Source organism: Falco naumanni, chromosome 3 (assembly GCF_017639655.2).
Source record: "Falco naumanni isolate bFalNau1 chromosome 3, bFalNau1.pat, whole genome shotgun sequence".
NCBI lineage: Eukaryota > Metazoa > Chordata > Aves > Falconiformes > Falconidae > Falco > Falco naumanni.
In genome coordinates, this window is record NC_054056.1 from 61,253,110 (window position 1) to 61,276,276 (window position 23,167).

At 37.1% G+C, this 23,167-nt stretch overlaps 1 protein-coding gene across 12 annotated transcripts in view; it reads right to left on the reverse strand.

Moving 5' to 3' along the window:
• PTPRM (protein tyrosine phosphatase receptor type M) overlaps positions 1–23,167 on the reverse strand; it is a 479,902-nt gene that overhangs the window by 33,834 nt on the left and 422,901 nt on the right. For all 12 annotated transcript variants that reach the window (XM_040587165.1, XM_040587163.1, XM_040587160.1 and 9 more), the window contains 3 exons: positions 21,077–21,153; positions 18,203–18,239; positions 785–882 (listed from right to left, as the gene is read on the reverse strand). In XM_040587165.1, coding sequence (XP_040443099.1) covers positions 785–882; positions 18,203–18,239; positions 21,077–21,153 — 212 coding nt within the window. The remainder of the gene's footprint in view (positions 1–784; positions 883–18,202; positions 18,240–21,076; positions 21,154–23,167) is intronic.

Here is a 23,167-nt window from a genome sequence, read left to right on the forward strand (position 1 = left end):
AACATCCCAAATGGGAACTAAGACACCAGTGCATAGACAAAGCAGTAAATTAAAAGACTCAGTTATTGACAGTTGTGAGAAACAAAGAAAATGGTTCCATTCTGTACATGCTGAAAACAAAATTAGCCATAATGACTTGAGTAGGAAGCATACTTTAGAAGTTATCAAGCAAAGAAAGAAAAGTACACAGTAACTCAAGCATTCCTTTACTACTTGGCTCCCGAAGAAGACCTTCTGGTCAAGAAATTTAGTGTACAAATGACTAAAGCTATTTTTTTTCTGTTTTATTCCAGAAGGCTTACAGGAAGAAAAACCTAAACAAACCAGGTTGATGTAGACTTATACACTATGAAGAAGGTGCAATTTCACAGTTTAACTACTTTTCTCAGAAATCTGTTTCGGAATTACTCTCCCTCAGCCTCCCTTAATAAAACAAAGATGACACCATACCTTGTTCTGTAACCAATTCCCTGTTGTCCCTTAATAGAAATGGTATGTTTGAGATATACACCAAGATACGGTGCTTTCCCTCTTTGGCAGTCTTTGCAGGCTATGTTGTACAGAATGTAGCTTTATTAGTTACTTTTTCATTGTGCTAATGTTATCAAAGCCAAGCATCCAAGGCATGTTTAAAAATAATTGATAATGAACCTCTTAGTACAGGCAGTCATAAATATTTTATGTGCTCTACTTAGTGCATAAGCATCTTGTTGGTCTGCTATTTAATTTTCAAAAGCAAACACCTTGGAAGTCTTTCATCTTTTTAAGTGCAAAAATCACTTACCCTTCCCACTTCTACGAGATTAGTAACCATGATTATGCTGGCTGTGTTTTCATGCCATACCATTCTCCAAAAGTCATATATTGTCTCCTGCATTGGTCCTGAAACAATAAATCAAGTGAAAGGTTACTATCTGAAAGTCTCATGATTGGAAGCTTGTCTCTGGGGAACTTTGAGAAACCATGACTATACACATATATTCATATCACCATCATCATATTTTTCATTTAGGGTCAATTTCTTTTCTGTCATCCCACCCATCTGCATTTAAATATTTTCCCCCTGAAACAGTGCTCTGAAAGAAAGTTAGTTCTCCAGCATTTAAGTATTTATCTCTGTAATACCCAGAAGTGGAATTATAAAAAATGGATAACATTAGTCTTTCTCTTAACAAATAGAATAATAACGTAGAGAAGGTATATTTGGAATGAAATGAGCCTCAGTGGACTATGTGGCCTTTCCTGGTTTCTAATATTTTTCTTAGTATACACTATCATCAAATTACCCCAGCTCCTAAATTGTACTTCCTGAAGTGAGACAGAAGTTAGAGATTTTTTTTGCTGCTGTCTATCACTTTGTAAAATAGCGGGAAAGTGGGGAAAGCAGTACAGAACCCTGGCATGCCATGGCAGCCATGTCCTTTGCAGTGCTTTCCCCAACGTTCTGTGTGCTTTTGTCGATGAATGCACAAGGGCTTCCTCTAGCAGCTACTAAAGCTGGGTACCAGCCCACAGGAAATGTTACAGACATGTAAAATGTTGCGAACCACCACACCACTTTGCACGTGCCTGCTCCTGTTTCTAGCCTACATGTCTTTCACATGACATTCGGTGTGCCACCCCAATTTTAAACAACTGCTTTAAAATCACTGAGCCAATAAGAATAAACAAATATAAAATCCTTTCAGGTACTATAAATTTAACATCCATTACTGAACTGCCACACTGCAGTAAGCTATTAGTTGCTTGTTTTGAAGAATGCCTTAAATTAGCTAAAATGGATAATTTATTGGCCAAATGTTCCTCTAGTGAAGAAACCAACACTCTTACCCAAACCACTCTGTAATTCTATGGCTTCATGATTCTGTGATACTATAAGCAAGTCAAAACCAGCGAACTAGGCAAATAGCGTCACAGTTATGACATAACTTACTTAGAACTCCAGTTTAAGAAAAAGGATGGTAATAGTCTAAACCTTCAGATTTTTTTTAGATTTATCTTCAGCAATTTCAAAGAATAATTTTCTCATCCATAATTTGCATACACCACTTAAAGAAGTTACGTATTCTCCTCCTTGCCTCCTATGCTTTTAAAAATGCTGCATATACAACTATATATAAACAACTAGTTTCACAGGTTTCCCTATAGTCACTCAACTTGTCTTTTATTTGCCCTGGTAGTTCATATGATAGGAGAAAAACAACAGGAAGCTATGACTGTTAGAACACAAGAAATGTTAGAAGGTCTCTGGCTAGAAGTAACAGCAGAACCTAAAATTACTGATTCAGAAATTACCAGGCTCAAGCTGATGTTGTGGCTGTAAAGCTGGACACCTTTTTTTTCCTTTTAATTTGCGGCAGAGAAAAGGTGATAATTTTGTAGAGATTTCATTCTGAAATATGACCAGATTTAAATCACTCCACCATACGGAAAACTACAATAAGTATTTTAGTTCTACATAAGTGTTCTGGATATGTAATACAGACACGGTCCAAATGCAATTTTGAATGTTGAAGTAAGATAATTAATATACATTACAGAGAAACTTCAGCTTGCTTGTGTTTTAATAATGTAGGATTCAATATAGCTTTTGGGGCAACTGAAGTCACAACAGCATTAGAAAGCTTTTGGGTCAACCTCTCCTACTGGTAAAAGAAAGGAGACTATTCTACTCACTGTAAGAAAATACTGTCTCTGTATAGCTCCTTCCTTCCTCTCAAATCTCAAACAAATACTGGCAAAATTACTATTGCCATCATCTTTGAAGGAGTGTAGCTAAAAACAGGATTATGGAAAGGCAGCTTTCCACAGAGTAGTGTCCTAGAAAGAGTCTATCTGCAAATTCATAACACATTATTAAGGTTATTTAAACTTGATCAAAGACAAAAATTAACAACACTATTGCTTGTCAAAGAATCCTGATTCACCACCTGGTTTAAAGGAGAAAATGTAAATGGCTTCACTGTCTTCTGTCACCACAGGATTATGTGATGTTTCAAGATTGTTCATCGGAATATGTTCTTGGTAAAGCTGCAGGAAAGGTGAGGAAAGATCCTGTCTATACAGCCCTTTTCTTTTCTCCTTGCCAGAAGCCAGAATCATGGAGGAACTGAGGGGCAAGGTAGTGAGTTTCTTTCTGTGTTATTTCAGCTTTCTTTCCTACAGATTCACTTGAGATACAAGATGGTTGGGCCCTACTTTGTAACACTCATTCCTTTTTGACAGTTCTGGGATAACCTGCAACAATTTATTCCTGATTTATTTTTTTTCTACAGACAATTTGTCTCATGATTTAAAGATTCCTACATTTCAGATCCCGAGATCACAAATTACAACTGGGGAGAGATACTAAACACTGATTTCTTCCTAAAGATTTTGAATTTGTCATTCTTTATAAAGAAAAAAAAGATAATAAATGATGAGAAAAAATAATCTTTAGAAAAGGTAATAGCATTTTTCAGGCAAGAGAAAATGGTGAGCTGTGAGAAGTCTTTCAAGGTTGATTCCAAATGTTCTAGAAGAAATGTCCCATTCTAAAGTGCTGAGTACACTCCTCTCAATCGTACTATCCAAATGATAAGACAATCATAGTTAAAAGTCCTTGACAGGATTTCCTGCTCTCCTCAAGTATTCTCAAGTGTTTTCATGATTTTCCTCTCTAATTCTAACATGTAGCCTCCAAATGTCTTTCATGTTCCGGACACTGAAAGCAAAAAACCCCAAACACCTGAAAATCTACCTTAAAGTCTCAGAAAGTAATGCTTTTCTACCCCATTTTGCTTTTCTTCCTGACATTTTTCAAATTATTTTCTGACATATGAATAAATTATTACTTGTCTCCAGCCAGAATTGAAAAGCATTAGAGGCTAGGTAGGGTTGGAGGATTTATTGTCATGAAGAGCTGAACAATTTGATTCCAGACACTCATGGCAGGGAGAGAAAAAGCCTATAATTGTTCTAAGCATCAACTTAACAGATGTGTGCACAATAGGCAGGAAGGTTATTCTCAGCAGTTGTCCCCTTGCGGGAGGAGAAGGTCTGAAGAGAAGGTACTGTGCTGCTGAACAGTAAGCCTGCAGCGTACCCCATTAGCTACACAATATGGTAGTTGGTATCAAAGATTTCTGCTGTGAAAAAAAGAAATCAACAGCATACTGCAAGCAGAAGATGAAAAGCAAAGGAAAATAAGAAAAAGAAATCAACCATCCAATCCCAATCTAATTAAATGCATTATTGAAAAAAACTCAACAAAACTGTTCAGTTGTATATACCACAAGCATTAGTTGCATTACCAGTAGTTGTTAGCTGCTGCCCTGGCAATGCAAGCATCCTAGGAAATGGAAAATCACACAGCTTTTAAGAATGGTTTAAACTCTTAAGAAGGTGCTTCTGTACACAGAGCTTTCTAGAGCCTCTATTTCTGCTTGTTATTGTGAGACCCGGTTCTAACAACTGGTATTGCTGCTGGGGTATGTGATCAATTCAAATGTGACAAACTGGCCCAGAACACAGGAAAAAGTATTCAGAAGCAGGAAAGAAAGCAAACACACAAAGAAACAAGTAAAACCAGAATCTTGCAATGTCTCCAGCACTTACTCAGATGGGACTTCTAAATCTGTGGCTCATTTTTCAATTTCTAGAAAAGCAAGCAGGCTAAACAAGGAACAAACAGCTTCTAAAACTGTATAGTTTTTCTAGTATAGAATGTCAAATCCACAAGCTAATGTTTGCTCTGCCCGAGACCAAATTCAATGATGACATCAAAGCCAAAAACGTGCAGAAAATGAACAGAAACCCTTCAGTTCCAAAGGCTCCCTGGGGACAGTGCACGGGCAGTGTCAGCCGTTAGCATGTGCTGATAGAGGCAGCTGACAAGATGCAAGAATTGTATCTGCAGCAGTTAAATTCCATCTGGAAAAGAGAGCAATAAAACTCCTTCCAGCAAGTAGACATATCCACCCCGTGTAAGGAGGTAGTTATAAAATGGTCCCCTCACCTAATGGTTACTGCTGCTTCTAGTAGCAATGATAATTGTCTTCACTTTTTGCTGAAGCAAAACCTGCATAAAGGGAGCTGCATTTTAGTCCTCATTCTTCATGATGTACGATCCCTTTGAAATGAGCTTGAGATATAGCAAATGTTTTCTTATTACCATAGATGGCTGCATGGCAAAAAAAAAAGTGCCAAAAAGCAATGAAACCCTTTGCAACTATGCTGTCAAAAAAACCCAAACCCATTACACATGAAAGCATAAAACCAGAGATTAAAAAAAAAAAAAAATACTAGGAGAACAGATTACAAGATAATAGACTAAAAAGTCCAAGAATTCTCCTTTTCCTAATCAACCTCTTAAATGGGTCAGACTAGCTGTTAGTAGGATATCTTACAGAGAATTTCACAGAAGGAAACAAAATTATAGGGTTACTAATGCTTTGCCAGTCCGGTGATCTGATAATTTATAAGTGCATGTTATTCGCTCTTTTAACCATGCTAGAATTCAGAGGTAAGAACAAAACACCTTTTCAGAAGTTATGTAAAAAACTGCAGTTAAATGTTACTTTAAACTATAAATATCACTGATTGCAGCAAGGGAACATCTCCCTTAACTGAAACACATTTTTTCCCTACTCAATAAGGCAATGTGCCCAAGATTTTATCAACAGGAATCTGAAGACGCATCATTATGTGATCAGGTTTTCATGAGTGTCCAGTTCTGCCAGCCTCCCAGTTACCTCATGGGAAGCATCAGTGGTCAGCAGCTCTGCAGACCTGGGCACCTCTGTGTCACCAGGTGTAGACTAAGGAGTGTAAGATTAGGTTCCACTTTTTCATAAACTAAACTAAACTAAACTAAACTAAAATGTCTTAATCTTTCTATATAAAATAGCATACTATAAAGAAAAGTGCCAGATCCCAGCTGTGCTGATTAGTCAACTAACAAGATAAACTGCTAGTTCAGTATTTCTTTGTAATTGTGTTGCCACTGCCACGCAGCAGCACCGCTGTAGGCTGCTCATCTTTGCCCTCCCCAAACGAGCTGGTTTTTGAAAGGAAGATACTTTGAAGATCTGGTCAGTTGCTGATAATCTGATTTGTCAAGTGCAGTCTTTACTATATAGTTGTTGAATATCTATGGTAGCATGCATTTAACTTTCACTCACCCTTCCAGGAGTTCTTAAGGGTTTAGTACCTCTGTGGAGGCCAGCGAAGTCCATAACAAAGCTCTGCTATAAAAACTGCAAAACCTCAGGCAGTGATCATGCAGTTTTTCTGCAATAACTTCTCTCAAAAAAAGGTTTAAACATCCGTTTTCTACCATAACACATACACTTAAATTGACTTTAAAGGCTTACATGAGAGTGAATAATTTTTAGGTCTGAGATAAAATTGTGGTCAAGATATCTCTAAACCATATGGGCCCACCCCTCACTCATAGCTATCAAAATGGAGACAGATAGGTATTTTGTATTTTAAGGTGTCAAGAAAATAAGGATGAAAAAGAATCAGGTCATATAACCTGGATGCTTCTAATGCTTTAATTAAAGTCCTCCCAAATCTGTTCCAGAAACTAAAACAGCATGGAGGGTAAAACGTACTCCTCTGCCAGCCATCTATTCACTTTCACTGAAGTCTCCTATAGGCCTATCACTGTAAGAATGAGCACACTAGAAGGCAACAAATCTTTGTACTGGAAAAACTTGGCCATAGATGCTTTAGTGTTATATATTAATTGCTGGTTTCTAGCTGCCATCCTTCAGTATTTATTATTTGTCACTTCTGCATATCCTAGCCACAGCCATTTTGTGCACTAAAGAATTTCAATGCAATTAAACAAAACCCCTGCAATGAGCTGAAAAAACACATTCTCACTTCTGCCATTTAATTTCATTGACTTATAGTGTTGACTGTGATGGCATTTGAAAAGCACTTTCTAAATTTAGCCTTACAAATATTAACTATTGTGTAATCTCCAGCAGGGCTATGTTGTAATTATATAGCTATGCTGGCTTTCTTGATAAAACTTCCTTGCAAATCATTCTTGCCTTGGAAAAATACAAATAAACAAAGCTGTGGATGAACTTCCAATGAGATTGGTTCCCTGTAAGTATGTTAAGCCAGCAGGCAGCCCAAGCAAAGATGCCTGAAGCTATGGCTACTCTTATGTAAGGTATGGAATAAAGCTCCCCCTCAGTTTTAAACCTTATATTAACTGATTCCTCCATGGTAGTAGATTCAGAGATGGCACAGAGAGGAGCCACTTGTTTGAAGAGGCGGTAATTAACTCATAGTTAGGTAAGAAAGAATATCCTTTTGTAAGAAAGAATTCTACCAGAATTTAATTCACAAACAAATAAAAAACGTCCAGTTTCTTCTAATGCTAGTTTTAACCCAGGCTTCAGATATGCTGTGCATATCAAAGATATGCAGGATCTATATTTGAGTTGTAGCCAGTCCACCATTTCTTTTTTTGGCCTTTTGCAACAATACCACCTTACAACGCAAAAAAAGAAAACAGTGTACAGCAACACTATCCCACAGTTAGTCACCTCAGCTACACTCAAATGGGTTAATCAGGACTGAGCTATGAATTTAAAATGCATTTTTCATTATTTCCTCACCTTAGATGGATTGTCAATAAGAAACAGATCTGACTGAATCTTGTTAGCTTGACATTTCAGGAAAATGTTGCTTATAAAGTAAGCTGAAATGCTTTATTGGGACAAATCCAGCCAAGTGCAGCTACTGGTAACATAGAGGCTTTCTGCTGTATCCTTTTCTCAGGAAAAACACAGCTTTCTCTCATTATCAGCCAAGGGATAACACAGTGAATAGTAATTGGCTGATTTTCAAGCACAAACTAAATCCTACCTGTTTCGGACTAGCCAGTCAGCAAGCCCTGCTGACTGTCACAAAATGAAATTTTCAAAGTGCTTTCAAGTCCCATTAGCTTTCAACAAGGCTTAGATTACTAAGTGACTGAGGTGCATGTAGAATTTTTATCTATGGCTCCCATGAGACTGACCAGTGCTTTGGCTGGCTTTCTACACCACCTCCTCCTATATTTAGAGGAGGCAGCACTAGACCTTTTGCAGCATGAAAGAGATTGACCTGTAAATTTTCCATCTCTTCCCAAATGTAAAAAGAACATAAAACCATTTGGCCTGTAACATGCCGTTCACAATGTACACTAATGATGAGCTACAGTCCTATTGCTTTATGAAATATATGCAAGCATTTTACAGCTAGCTAAAATTAAAAACCCCTAAACCCTGCATTCTAAAATCCCAGTTTAATATAGAGATACTTAAAAAATATATCCTTTGAGTAATGACAAAACTGATTATTCCAGAGAATTTTTTCATTAAAATTGTTCATTTCACAAAACTAGATAATCAGTTTGAAAATACTATTTTATGTGTGTATATACACATACACATAAACTATTGGCTACAGCTGGATCATTTCTGTTGCTGGCATTTCCTCCGACCCCATTCTGCAGTGTTTCTGTGGGTAGTCAGAAATTTTTATGGGGATGTGGTATTTATTCTCTGGAATATCATATGGCATTTTCTTTTCCTTATTGATACAGATCTACCTAGGCTGCGACAGTGCACATCTCTATACATTATTTGTCTGTATTATGATACCATCTAGAAATTCCAGTCTGGGACTGGACCTCCACTGTAGTGGGAGCTGCATTACATATTAAATGCCCATGAATACACAAAAGGTGTTCATGTCCCTTACAGTCACCTTCCCAACATACCTTGAGAGACAACAGGGAGCAAGGCAGGGTTCGAATGAACTGAACAGGCTTGGTACGACATACAGCAGCCACAATATGCCAGCTCCCTAGCCATTTCTGAGTAATCTTAACCTGTTCCTGCTCCGCGTTAGTATTTCCACCAAAATATTTTTAAGCCTGAAACCAAACTTTGTGCACTCTTGGCAGGTGCTATTTAAGTCATTTTTATAACTCTACAGCTAATGTTACTAGCTAACTTTCCGTCTAATAAAACGTTACACACTTATTGATTGACATTTCTCCACAGCTAAATTTCCAATACTAGCTCAGTTTTTCTGTATCAACAAAATAAAATGAAAACGTCATCTAATTTCTCAAGGAATAAATAGCACATTCCATAACATCTTTTGACTAGACACAGAAGTACTGCAGACTGGGAACAGAGGAACTGGCAGCAACGGAAATGGTCCAGATTTCTCCAGTTAGCCTGAGATCAGGCAAAGCTGACTGCAATAAAAGCTGTGTACATAGTACTACTGGCCATGCATGTACTGTTATGATCCATGATTCTATGATTATGCCATTCAAGAAAGCTGCTTTTTCTGATCTTAACTGCAGGAAATTAAAAAGCCCAAGAAAACAATGTAGTTCATCCAGTATAACTGATGAACTTCTTTCGTATAATATATGTGACACACAGTGGGAATGTTAAGTAGTCTGTTCCTCTCATTAACATTTTCTCAGGCTGGATAAATCAGTAGCTTCCAAATTTTGCAGTTATGTGGCACTCCTGGGGGTTAGGGATACCCTCGTGAGGGTTATATGGGACACCGGCGTAAGGCCAGAGTCTTGACGTCTGCCTTACGCAGCTTTTAAGAGAGCACTGCTAGGCAGCGTCTTGCAGGGAGTGTGTTTCAGTTTCTTCTGCTCTGGAACAGGAATACTTTGAATAACTGTAATTAGAGGCCTTGAAGTATTTTCCAGTGGAGTGCACTGGTTACAAAGAAACAGAGTTGGTCTCACTCGCACATGGACCCTCCTTCTCTCCATGTCCCACAAACTTTTTAATGGTTTAATTACAGCCAAGCACGTCAGAAGAACGATAGGTGACTCATCTCGTAAACTGAGAGATAGGTCCAAATTGATTCAGATCAAAGAGCAACATGAGGTATTGGCTCTCCATCTGAGCTCACAGCTCTGACTGAAGTCTTATTCCAGGAGCCTTGAGTCCAGGTTCAAAGCATGGGCTTTGTGAAAGCAGTCCGACAGAAAGTTTCAGTTTAGCTGAATCAATGTTTTCCAGTAAGAAAGCCGTTTAGTTTCTGATTTGTGCATTTTTCTCAATATGGGTGATTTGCATTATGGAAATATGAATACCTATTAATCACTCATTCTAAACAGCCCATCTGAACTTGGGAAGATTAACAAATATGGCATTTATTTTGTAAAAAAACATGCTGTCTGTAACATTTCCAACACAAAAATCTTAGGTAATTTACTTGTTGGACTGGGTTCTTCATATCAGGTTGCAATGCAGAATCAATTTTGATGATGAATGAGAAGTTTTAGATCATTTTATCCCCTTCAGTAGACAGTTCCTTAGGGAATGGACGAAAGAACCTAATTAGTCTTTCCCATTTCTACTTTCTATTTTCATGTTGAGTCAATCATAAGCATCAGGATGTAGTAAAATCATCACTATTCTCCAGCTCAAAAATATGAGTTCATTTTGGCTACTTGTTTCTTTTATTTTTCCCCAAGGACCTTATTGTGAAGGAATGCTGCTCATGCGTGTGAGTAAGATATTCAGCTGCTGTATTTTTTAAACTTGTGCTGGGAGTTTAAGTGCATTATCATGAACACTTTACTCAGATGAACAAACAAGATAATTTAGTCTACATTAAAGCATAAGTAAAAATGCTAGAACAACCAAATTTATTATCCTGATAGGTATCTAATGAGCGAGATATATCACTCACAATATATTTTTTTTATTTAAGACTGAAGAACTTTGGTACATTCGTTTCTTCCTCTGTCATAGAAATAGTCAGAATCAAACAAGTATTAGCCAGATCAAGATACATGTGAAGGTCATTAACAAATAAATGTGTATTGGATGTTTTTCCTTTTAACTTCTAGATAATCACGATAAAAATAAAATCTGCATGACAAGAAATTCTCTCAGCAGCATAATTTATTATTTTTGTGAGCACATTGGTTATTTTCACCACTTCAAGTAGGAAAGGGCAACACTAACCTTTTAATTCTATTTTTTATTATATTTTATGGAGTCTGCAGTATTTGATGTACACTGTAAACAAGGAAAGCCATTCTAACATGCAGCATGTATTTGTGCTTAGTACAGACACAATAACATGAGCATACTTGCAACAGAATGAGATTTAGCAGCAGCAGAGGGAATCTCCACAAAGTCTACATCTGAATATGCAACTGCACGGAAGAATACAGATGGATAGGGAAAGAAATTAATCCAATAAGCCTATATCTTTCTTTTTTTCAAAGGCAATGCTTCAAAATCACCCAGACTGTCATGTGCATTGGTGGCCATATCAATACAGAGATTTCAGTTCCCACCAAAGGATATAAAAGAGAGGAAAGATGACAGGTTTCAAAGAATTTGATATGGTGACAAGACAAAAAAAAAAAGCTGCCTTATTGTTTCTTGATATATTTGTTTCTGAAATACATGTTGTTTGTACATCTGCTAAACTCTTCTGTTCAGCAAATGAGGAGATGAAAAGCCTCCTTACACCTGCTGCCAAGCTTCCTCCAGGCTGCTGAAGACCAGTTGGAAAATAAACTTCACTGAAGAAAAGATGCTTTGACTACGTGATTTTCCTGACAAACTGCATTTCTCTGCTCCTTCTGGTTTAGCATTAGGCTTTGTTGGTTTACAGGCATGTTAAGAGCACTCTGTCAAGAGTGCCAGATAAATTTCCCATCAAGTCCAGTTTATGGCTGATTCTTTATCGAGGATGGAAATCCTATCATCAAACGCCAGCTTTTCATAATTCACATCCCCCTCAAAATACAGACATGTGAGGTACACTTGTAAGGCTGATGTTGTATACTTTCCTTGGACAAAAACTGGATTCTAGTGCTTAATCTAGGCAATTAGGAGTCTGAGCAGCGAAGCAATACAGGGCCACCTCCATAATGTTCTTTTCTGAAAGTGTGTTTGGTTCACAAGGACAGTTTGCTCAGCTCTGGAGTTTCAGGGAGATCATAACTTCCTTGTTTGCAGGACATATCTTACAGCCACATCTTTGAAAAGAGGACAAATATATTACTTTTCACAAAATCTTCCATATTCTACAATACAACCTTGAAACATTTCCTTTTGCCTGATTCACCTTTGTCTCCTTAATTACTGCAGTTTCTCATTTCTCTTACTTCTGAATTCTGATATGTAGAAGTCTGATGCATCTCTTCTAGACTGACTTCACAACAGAGAAATCAAACCAGTATCTTGTCTTTGAGATGGAGATCTATGTATGCTCTGAAGACCTTTACGTCTGATTTCCTGCTGCTCAGTCTTTGTGGGGAAAAGGATGGAAAGACTGCGTTTTCCTCCTCTGTGGCTTTGACAACGGGCTACAGAAAAATCATCGGTTTCTCAAACTGTTGTTTCACAAGCTACATTAACAAACAACTGAAAGAACAGCCTGCATGGGATGTAATAATTTATATTAGCAAATAAACATTCAGTAATTATTCAGAATAAATTCTAGAGCTTGTTTATACTTTCAAAGAATTTCCAAAGATTTATGAAAGGCAGGCATGTATTTCATGCAAAATGTAGCCACACATATGTGAGGCATGTGAGTGGCTCTATCTGCTAATGGATCTATCAGCAGTTTTCCAACAATGCTCTGTTTCACTTGGTCTACACACGAAGATTCTGAGAAGTGACACACTGCAGCAGAGCCTAAGCCAACTTTGTCTCTATTAGAAAACTCCGCTAGCTCTGCGTTTACAGCCTTCTGTGCTGAATGGAAAGCAGCAGGGTCATCTCATTCTCTGTATAGACAAACCACCACACAGCTGATTAAGATAAAGACAGAAAAATACAGGAATCATGAAAATGGTGAAAGATAACTGTTCTAACACAGCTATCACTAAAATCTCCTATTACAAACAAAGAGGCAGAGAGAAACTGCTATTCACATGTACCATAATGTGGCAACTGCTAAAAAGTATTGACTTTGATAGTTACTAGTTCTTACTACACATTGTCTCTTTTTGTCCTCAACACTAGTGAAAGTACCAACTTTTAAAAGATGCTTAAATGTTGTAATTATTATCATCAGCCTTCAGTGGAAAATGGTAGTAAGAGAGATCTAGCGAATTTGCCATATGGCTTCACAATATAATCTGGAGGTGTTACTTCCATATGAAAAGGGTCTATTACTTCTGTATGCATTTGGGTGGGGGAAAAAAAGCAACTTCTTTGCCATCTGCCCCATGATTGCAAAATAGGTGAAGGACATGTTTCAGAAAGCCTCACTACTCAATTTAGTGCTTAAGAATGGGTTTATCTCCTTTACTGAGGGCAGATGGCTTCAACCACCTTTTTAACATTTTGATGATTAAGCAGTAAGAACAGCATCACAGCATCAAAAACAATTGAATCTTTCAGATTCAATACAGATTAATACAGGTGTATAGGATTCAATCACTTCCTATATATATATGTATATATATATCTCAAAATCAGCCTGACTACCCTACATCCTGCCAAAATGACAACCATACATAAGGGTGAAAAACTGTGTATAACTATCTGGCTTTGTTGTTTTTCAATTGTCCCTGAAGTAATTTCAAATGCTGATTTTCATCTGGAGGCTAAAACCATGGAAGCAAAAATTTCTTTGTAAAGAGAAGTGTGGAGCTTCCACGCTGCTGTAGTTCTGACAACTTTTTGCAACATAAAAACAAAAACCCTGCCAAGGAAGTTAAGAGTATTATTATTCAAAGCAATGTTTCTGCTTCAGATGCCTGAAAGGGAACTTTCAGTTTGAAAGAAAATGTATTTTTGTTTCTGAAAACCCTTATTACAATGTTCACACAACATATACAGTCATGTGCAGAGGAAAGTCACATATTTTGCAGAAAAGAAAAGGAATATGAAAGGGGTTATTACAGTGGCAAGTTTATGCTGCTGTAGTGAAGACTGTAAACATTTCCATTGTAAACATTTGTTTTTGGAAATTTAAAACTCATACCTAAAAAACTCCTCTTGACTGAAACTTGACTTAATGTCTTGTCTCCATAATCAGCAATACACAAAGAGAAACAGTTTAGCACCTGTGTTACAATTGGATACAGACAAAAAAGAGGTTGAAAGGCTGCACTGAGCTATTAAAGCTAAAGCTGCTTTACTTTCAAGAGTAACTTTTTAGAGGCATTAAGATACGCTCTGAAGTACTTCCACAAAACATCTTAGATCTGGCTCCTCTGCATGCTGCAGCAAGCAGAGACAGTCTGAACCATGAGGAGTACTCAAAAGTCTGAGATGCACAAAGGAAGGTACTTCATATATAAAGACATGCAGCTTGCACGTGAGTATCTGCTGTTTCATATGACTGACCTGCTCAAAAACAGCCTGGTGGAAATGGCAATGAGCATTGCTGTAGAACTATATTAGCATTCGTTTGTCACTCATAACTTACAGTCACTGGTGCAGTGGTGGAGGAAGCATTACAAAACCTTTGCTAGACATTTGCTAAAAGAAGCTAAGTCGTAGCTCATTTAACTACATGAACTTCAGCGGACACAGAACAAGTAAATACAAAAAAGACTTGTTTTTCCTGCTTAGTAATCAGGGTGAGACATGCAAGATCAACAACAGTCATCCAATAGTAAGACCATCCAACAGTGTGCATGAGAATGAGTACTATACAGATATTCAACCTAATACTCTCACTAAAGGACCTGGTTAAAATTCATTGATTACCTAACTCCTGGAGAAAAAAAACCCTAGCTGTCAGTAAATTCAACAGATCATACAAAAGCTCAATATTCCACTATATATTTATTTTTTAAAAGAATTATATCCATGGGAACAAGTGATATATGAAACAAAATAGCAATTTTTAAAGTGCATCAGCTTGCTGGCTCTGCATGACCCAATATGCCAGCTTGTGATGAGGGATTCTATTTAATCACGGTGATTCAGGTGCAGATCTTATCTGGTTTTACCTATTAAAGCAGATCACCAAAATTCTTTATTAGCTGTAAATTCAGTCTACCACTCACATTATACTTATCACATAAAGGAAATTTGATATTAATTTTATAATTGAAATTGCACACTCTGAATGTAACACTTAAAATGGAAGTAAACCTTTTTTTGATTATTAGTTGAGAAAGCCTCCATTAGCTAAGTCTTTTAAAATATGCTTCTCCACCTAATTCAGATTAGCAGCAGGATGAATGCCGAGATCGAAAGATACCAGTCTGTATGTCAAACTCTGGTTAGTATGGAAGACAGTAACACTTTAATAAACAGGTAATTATGCAGCTCTCAGCTCTGTTAAAAGCAGATTGGTTGTCTATTACAAACTGATTAAATTTCCTATTTCTTCACTTCAAACAATTATATTTGCTCATTAACATTTGATATGTTGAATGCAGCTTAAGAAGAACGTAGGGAAATTAAGTATCAATCATTCTAACTCCTCGGAGATTTAAAACTGACTCACGTAATGATATTTTCCTTCAAAGAACAATAGGCATGTGCACCTGTGAAAGCTGCAGTGGAGGAGCAAAGGGAGAATGGGAAAAGTTATTCAAAGAATGATGTAAAGCAGACATCAAGGGAATTAAACAGGCAGCTTAACTGTTGTGCTGCGTTGATGCATTTATAGGTATCTATATGAAAGTTTGTTCTAAAACAGTGCACAGACATCATTGGCTATACTGCAAGCTGTGGCTCATGGCAGGGTTACTAGTAAGGAAGACATACCCAGGCATAGTCTGTTTGCCATGTGAAACAAATGTCTTTCCTTTCATAGTTGATATAGAGCATTAAAGGAGTTTTAGAGATTATTCCCAGTTACCTTATAATCTTTACAAGAGACAGAGATTGCACCTTACTGAAAGTGTTACTATTGTGTAAAGGCTTTGTCAGGAAGTTGGGATACTGGATAACAATGCTAGCTAGCCTTTACACAGCTGCATATATCAGGACATTGCAGAGAACTATAAAAAGCAAATGAGTATTTTTAACCCTATTCAGCAGATAGGAAAGCTGAGACAGAGGAAGGAAAAGAAACTTTATCATAGATCTTCATCAGGCCAGGGACAGTGTCAGAGAGAATACATAAACCTTTTGAGATCAGTGCTCTTCGTTCCTCCAAATCGGAGATATAAATCTGCTTAAAAAATAAGATGTTAAAGATGTAATCCTCCAAAAACCTCACAGCCACATTATTTTGAATTAGCTGTGAATTGTATGCCCATTTTTAAATGAAGATATTCTTCAGTCAGTTTCTTACTTATTGCACCACAGGTGGGGTCAGGCATCCTTGTGTACACCTACACGGAAGAAACTGATGAGACCTGCCCCAAAGAATGACAGCTGAAACAATCATATATCCTTTACATCTTGGAAGAAGACCTGTTTCTACTCCTTTTATTCTCCTTCTTGACTAGGTACTTCTTGACACTGTATCAGTAAAAAAGTGTGGCAAAGAAACTGTTGGGACTTGCTAATGGATCTGGTACGTAGACTTTCAGTACATTATTCATACATTGTTACACCTAACTTCAAGAGCTGAAAGTATAAAAACCTCAGGCTTGGTATTTGCTATTCAAGTATTACGATGAGTGATAAAGCTGCATTTAAACTTGCTTCAGATAGGAACTCATATGTCTATCAGAAAGTTGTCAGGGAGACCTGGTGAACCTCCTGACGAAAACAACTGTAGTACAAACTGCAAGCAAAATGCTAACTGTGCATCTTTTTATTTTAGGATTCAATTAAAGGTGAAAAACAGCAGCATCATTAGCTAAAGGTTAAATGGAACAATCCATTTCTTCTTAGAAAAGGAGGGTGTAAAAGTCCAAAGGGAATTAAGAAAATGCTGCATTTTTGTCCTAGTTTTCATGTCTGGCTCATCTGTAGAAGGACTGTGGACTTAGGAACGTGGTGGGTGGGTTGCAGAAGCAGAAGCAGCAGCACATTTAAATGGCTCATATTTTAAGAGCACAAATTCTAATTCTGGTCTAAAAGTGTAATAGTAAAATTAGTGAGGTGGTTCTAGAAGTAAGATCTGTGTCCTGCCCCACTGTCATCTGACAAAGTAGTCCCTCATTTGGGACTGTTTCGAGCTGAAGTACAGAGAGGCAGAGATACAAATCCTCCCACTGGTAAAAGTGGGGAGTGGAAGCTGGAGATGGGGTTACTTATAGGACAACGGAAATCACAGTAAGATATCTTACTTAACATAGCCAAAATTTTATCTGCCTTGATAAAAAGTCATTAAAAATTATATAAGACCTCTAAATCCTACACATGGTAAGATTATTCTGAGTATATTATACTCAGTACTCCAGCTGGCTCTCTTGAAAGGTTGGGCATGTGTTGAAATAACGTATGTGGGTGTAGCTCAACTTCTCCACATTCACAGACAAACGCAGGAAGCTCTGTCACAGAATACCTGTTACACAGAAGATTCCCTCCAAGCAGTGGAGGAGCAATTTGATTTTCATGTGTATGCTAACCAAGCATAGGCAGGAGATTGGCATGTTGTTCAATATTATGATTAAGCAGTCACAGAAGATTCATCTTTCCCACCTGTTCCAGCTCTGCACTTGACCAAAAAAAACCTCCCCCACAACTGCATCGGAACAGGCAAATTATGTCTTTGAAGACAAGTACAAATTGACAATTAATTTGCATGTTGACAAAGGAATAGATTCTTGTTCACAAGCAAGCTTTTAAACAATGCCCTGTAAAATTGTCTGTTTAGATCCCTTTGAAGAATCCCACTGCAAGCATAATATCTCTTTGGGTCCTCCACTAAAACTTGCTAACTGAAGTGATTTGTATTTTAAGGACCTGAAGCCTAGTTATCATTGAACAATTAACAGAACATACATTTTCATGACACTGTTGTCTCTCTGAAAAGTTTACTGAATATTTCTGCCATGGCTTATTTCTTTTTTCATGAGTAAAAACATGTTGAGTAAAAGGATATATTTTGCTTTTCTACTCAGAACCTATCTGAACACAAAGGTAAAGGACTGCTTATTTGACATACCTAAAAAGTAGATAATAATTTAGTTTGCTTACTTCTGCCTAAGTGATTGAGTTTACTCTGTCCTGGATATTGACTGTTGCAAGAATGCATATTAAAGAGTGTAAACCATAATCCAAGTACCAAAACCTCTTAGCCTCACATAACAAAAAAGAAAAGGTGATAAACTTACCTTGTGTAGCAATGTAGTGATTTGGTCTATGATAACCCTAAAATAAATCAGAAACAAAAATAAGCAATGTACACCTTGGCTATGTTGCTATTACTGAAACTTCATTTAGAGTAGTATTGAGTAACAAACACAACAATACAGATAATGTATTATATGCAAAAGTTCTTTCCAGTGGGGTAAGGGCAAGGCAGAAGGGGAACAAGAAGCAAATGTGTTTTCTGCAAGATATTTAAGTTACAGTGTTGTACATTAGGGGACAGAAGTAATATGTTCTTTCAGTCCCTTGTTGGCTCTGCTGAAAATGAACAGCATGAAATCCTCTCTGGCACTTGCAGCTAATGGCATCAGATGCTCATGGAGGCCGAGATATACCTCCAAGCTACCGCTATTGAGTGCAAAGCCTATTCCTTTTTTAACAGCTAAAGAATGCTAGATTTGCATTCAGCCTGGGGAAGGGTGGGGGGATGTTCACTCTGTCTGCTGTGATTTGTTTGTTTCACTTCTGAACAGTAAAAAGGAGGGTAAATTATTTGACTAAATGGTTTGGTATGTTTGTATATTTGTTGGTATATTTGTTCACATCTACATAGGAGGAACATAAGACAATCCTATGTTTGTCTGATGACAAGAGCAACTTAATCACAAGCTGGCCATGCAACAAAGACTAATATTCTTTGGAATCTTTGCAACATTGAATAGGTTGCCAACATAGAACAATATCATTTCTATAGTATTCGAGTTTCTGATGTGATGGGAGTGTCACAAAGGTTTAGTTCATGCATTAGTACATTGATAAATTCGGTTATACTACTGTTGATCTTTTAATAGTGGTTAGGATGTGCTGTCAATCATCAACGGGAAGAACTTAAAGCTGCAGTTTGCATGCCATTGCAATTTCTTTGTAAAAGTGCAAGGGGCACTGTAGTGATGCAAGGTGGGAAAGACTCAAAACAACTGAAGATACCTTGAATATCACAGAAAGAATAACATGAATTACAGAATAGATCCCTTTACATGACATTGAAGCAAAATTTGGAAGTCTGTGAACTGAGAAGTGTTCAGATAGCTACAGAGTTGATTTTTTTTCTCCCACATGTTGTCTAATATCCCTAGTGGCTGCGAACAAACAATTTTGATTCCCCGTGAAAGAACATATTGAAAAATACAGCATAACCCTTGCTTCTTTCTGTTTTATCCAAGAAAATTTCATAGTGTTTGTGACGGTGCTATTCCTTTATTAACATGTTTAATCTGACAACATGACAACTGTACTAATAACCGCATGCAAGAGTAAAATTGCAGCTGCTTCTGTAGCAAAAAACCCAAGTATTTCTAATGGAAACCTGACTAGCAAGATTATGAACAAAAAATGCTGTGTTTTGTAGTACAAGTTGTCTTTGGAAGATGTCTGCAGTCCTCCAAGCTTTGCAATGAAGCCATTTGCTGAGGATGAGGGACAGAATTTTTTGGTTCTCTCCCATTGTTTCTTTCAGGGCCACATTCTCTCCATCCTCTTGTACTTCCATAAGCAAAAATGGCTGCCATGCAGCTCTCTTACCCACAGTTTAAATGAGACTGTATGGTTCAAATCCTTATTCCTCACATCTTTTAATATTTTAGAGTAAATTCAAAAACTGACACAAGAACATACTAGTAGCCTAAAATGAAAACAATCCTGAATGTTGGAGAAAGTGTGAATGTAAATTCAAATCTTGGTCCCCAATGTGAACTTTCTCATTCCTTTCCTGACAAATTACTCCCTTCAGAGTTGAAAAATATCTAAGTATATTTCCATATGTGGCTTTACCTTTTGGTGACTGTGCTATTCTTTCAAACAGAAGGGGACTGAGCTTAACATGTTCTTGAACATGCTAATAAATATCAATAGAAGGAGGTATCTTCAGAAAGTTACAACTTTCTACTTCAGGTTGTTACAACTAAAGTACCTACTTCTCATGTATAGCTCTAGTTCCTCCATACTCTGAGAAAAACATCTGTTACATTCCTGTTTCATACTGGTGATTAAATCTGAACTGTAAACTGTGACACCATTTTTTTTAAAGATGACACTGCTGAACAAGAAATCTTTAGTAGACACAGATTCCTATGAAGCAACACTTGTTTTACTTGGCCTAATATCTAGCACTCCATGTAAACAATAAAATTATCTTTGCTATCCATAGATTTCTGACTTTAAATAGTATTGACTTTGTAACAATTTTCAATTCTACATTTCAGTTCATTCTTTTAACCAAAAACACCTTGTCTCTTAAAGAATTTATTCTAATGTAAAACATTAAGTTAACATGATGCAGAATGAACAAAGAAGCCACCTTCAATAATTAAACAGCCTACATATTTAATGAAATGTCTTGCTTGCATTAGAAGTACTGGTTAACAGCTGCAGAATATACTTTGAAGGCGACTTAAAAGTGCAGAGATGACAAGAGATTGCAAATCTCTGCATTAGGCATTACAGAGTTTTGTCACATTAATATGCAAACAGCTTTCTTTTAAATGTGGAATGATGCCAAGCTGTTGACAGAAAGTGAAAATAACATTTTGTTAGCCCATATAAGCACCAGCAAAGTAGCCATAGTGTTGCTGGCAAGGTTTCAGTCTAGTGGCATTTGGAGGAAATGACTCTTCATTTGCTTATTGACAAAACTTCAAGGCTTCTTTTTTTTTTTCTTTTTTCTTTTTTTTTTCCCTTTTGTGTACACCTAGCTTCCAAAGATAGTGTTTTCCAGCAGTGTTTAGCAGCTGGTATTAGCTGTGATATCTATTACAAATTATGAATAATGTGAGAATAATAACAGCTCTCTCTTTGACTGAACACAACATTAAGTTTGTTGACTCCATCAGTATACGCACATCAATATAATTTCCATTGATGTAATCAGAACTTGTTTCTCCTTCAATGGGCTGCAGTCTTACTCGAGAATGATCATCTGAAATGGGAAAAATGGAGAGGAAAAAAAAAGTAGTTAAAGACACATTCAGTAACAAAGCCTTCATCAAAATACTGCTTTAAAGTCAAAGCATTTGCAAGTTCTTTCTTGTTTTGTTGTTGATGAAAACTCTGTATCTACATTTAATCCCCATTTCAGTCACTCATAAGGTCTTCCAAATCCCTCTGATTTTCAGTCTGAATGTCTTGGATATTTCTAATGTGGAACCCACTGCAATTATGTTTTTTGCCCTGACACACCCCTCCATTTTGTCAATAAAACAAATAACATTAAGCTGTCAAAAGTTTAGTCATTTAGAAATGCATCTGCCAGTTCTTCAAAATAAGCTGAAGTCATTTTACAAGACATACTGCCACCTTACAGTTTCTGAAGAAAACTCATTATGTTTAAGGAAGAAAGCAAAATAAAGTAATGGCAAAACCCAAGCAGACAAATAATGGCTTTGTCACTGAATTTTGCTCACTGTGGCCTTCTATATCTATCCAGGAATGTGCAAACACTTCCAACTGTATTTTCCAAATTCCAGTCCAAAACACCACGACATAAATTTGTTTCTTGTCAGCTGCCTCATTTTCTTTATGATACCACAGCAGTTATTAAGAAGCGCTAGAGGCTAGATCCCCCCCCTAGAAAATAATGTCTGTATGCTGACAGGGCTTTTTCTTCTTTGTGACTTCATATGCTTCTCTTGGTTCAAAAGCAACCAAACACAATAGCTTTTCCAGAATGCAGCATGAGCTGTTGATAAAACAAATTGAGAGCATGATCTCGAGGCTGGAGATACAGTAAATAGCCACTTTACTGCTGTTTTGTTTACAAGTTTCTCTTGCTAATTAGATACCTGTGTATTCTTGTTTTTGAATGCTGCTTGCTAGCTGAGCTAATATTACTTGCAGCTGATGCTAGACCTTCATGACTTTCATTATTTTGTTGTAAGTGTAAATAAGCATTAGAGCACCTGAAATTTGCCATCCATGTTCTGAATATTTTTTTAGCTTTAAAATCCTAAAAGACAAATAAGTGAAAGAACATGAGGTTCCTTAAAAACCCAGCTCCATCATAATTAGCATAATATTGGCCCACATTATGGAGGAGGAAGGAGAGGGCAAGCGTTTCTTAAAATAACATTGTTTTAGAATTACAAGTCAGGAGAATTTTGAATGGCTGAGTAGGAAAGGAAGAGGCAATTTTTATTTCATCCTCTCTTATGTTCAAAGTCTCAGGGACTAGAGATCTCAGAGCCTCATTCAATTCCCTGGGATTCCCTTTGGGACAGAGAAAGGGCACAGTTTTACACCAAATATAGTAAATCAGAATGAATTAAAATTCCAGCCCTAGGTTCCACACAGCTCTTATTTTTGCTATTTTCTTGTGATTATTTCACCCGACAGTCTTCAAGGATGAGTTTTTCTCAAGATGTTGCAATATTCAAATCAATTATGTTCATCAGGTCAGCGTTTTCAGTCTCTTCATTCACTGTTCCAGAGATGTGACTCTCCACTATATAACCCATGCTGGTCTGACCCTGCCAAGCTACGTTTATCCAAGTGCTGTGCTAGCCTCTGATTAATTAAGCTATTTATCAGTTTCTTCAGAACAGAAGTTCGGCTCACAGGCCCTTAATTCTAAAAATCCATCTTACTTAATAAAGATACTACATTAGGATCTTTCTAAGCTCCAGTCATGGCTGCTTCTTGGACCCAATCCAGCTTCTGCTGAAGTCAGCAGACTCCAGAAGTCAAGCCTACTTTGACTCATGGTATGCCTTCGTCCACATTTTCATGATTTCCTGTATCATTGCCTTAAAAGCATTCTCAGCAGGACAACTCAGGCTAGTAAAGATCTCCACTTTCATATTTCTTGAATCACTTAGGGCAGAATTCAGTTGTCTAAGCACAAGCACCTCATGCCACTCTATATACCCCAGGATATACTGCCTAGCCTTCAGCTGCCACTGTGCCATAAAACAGCTCTCGTGTACTGTCACATTTGT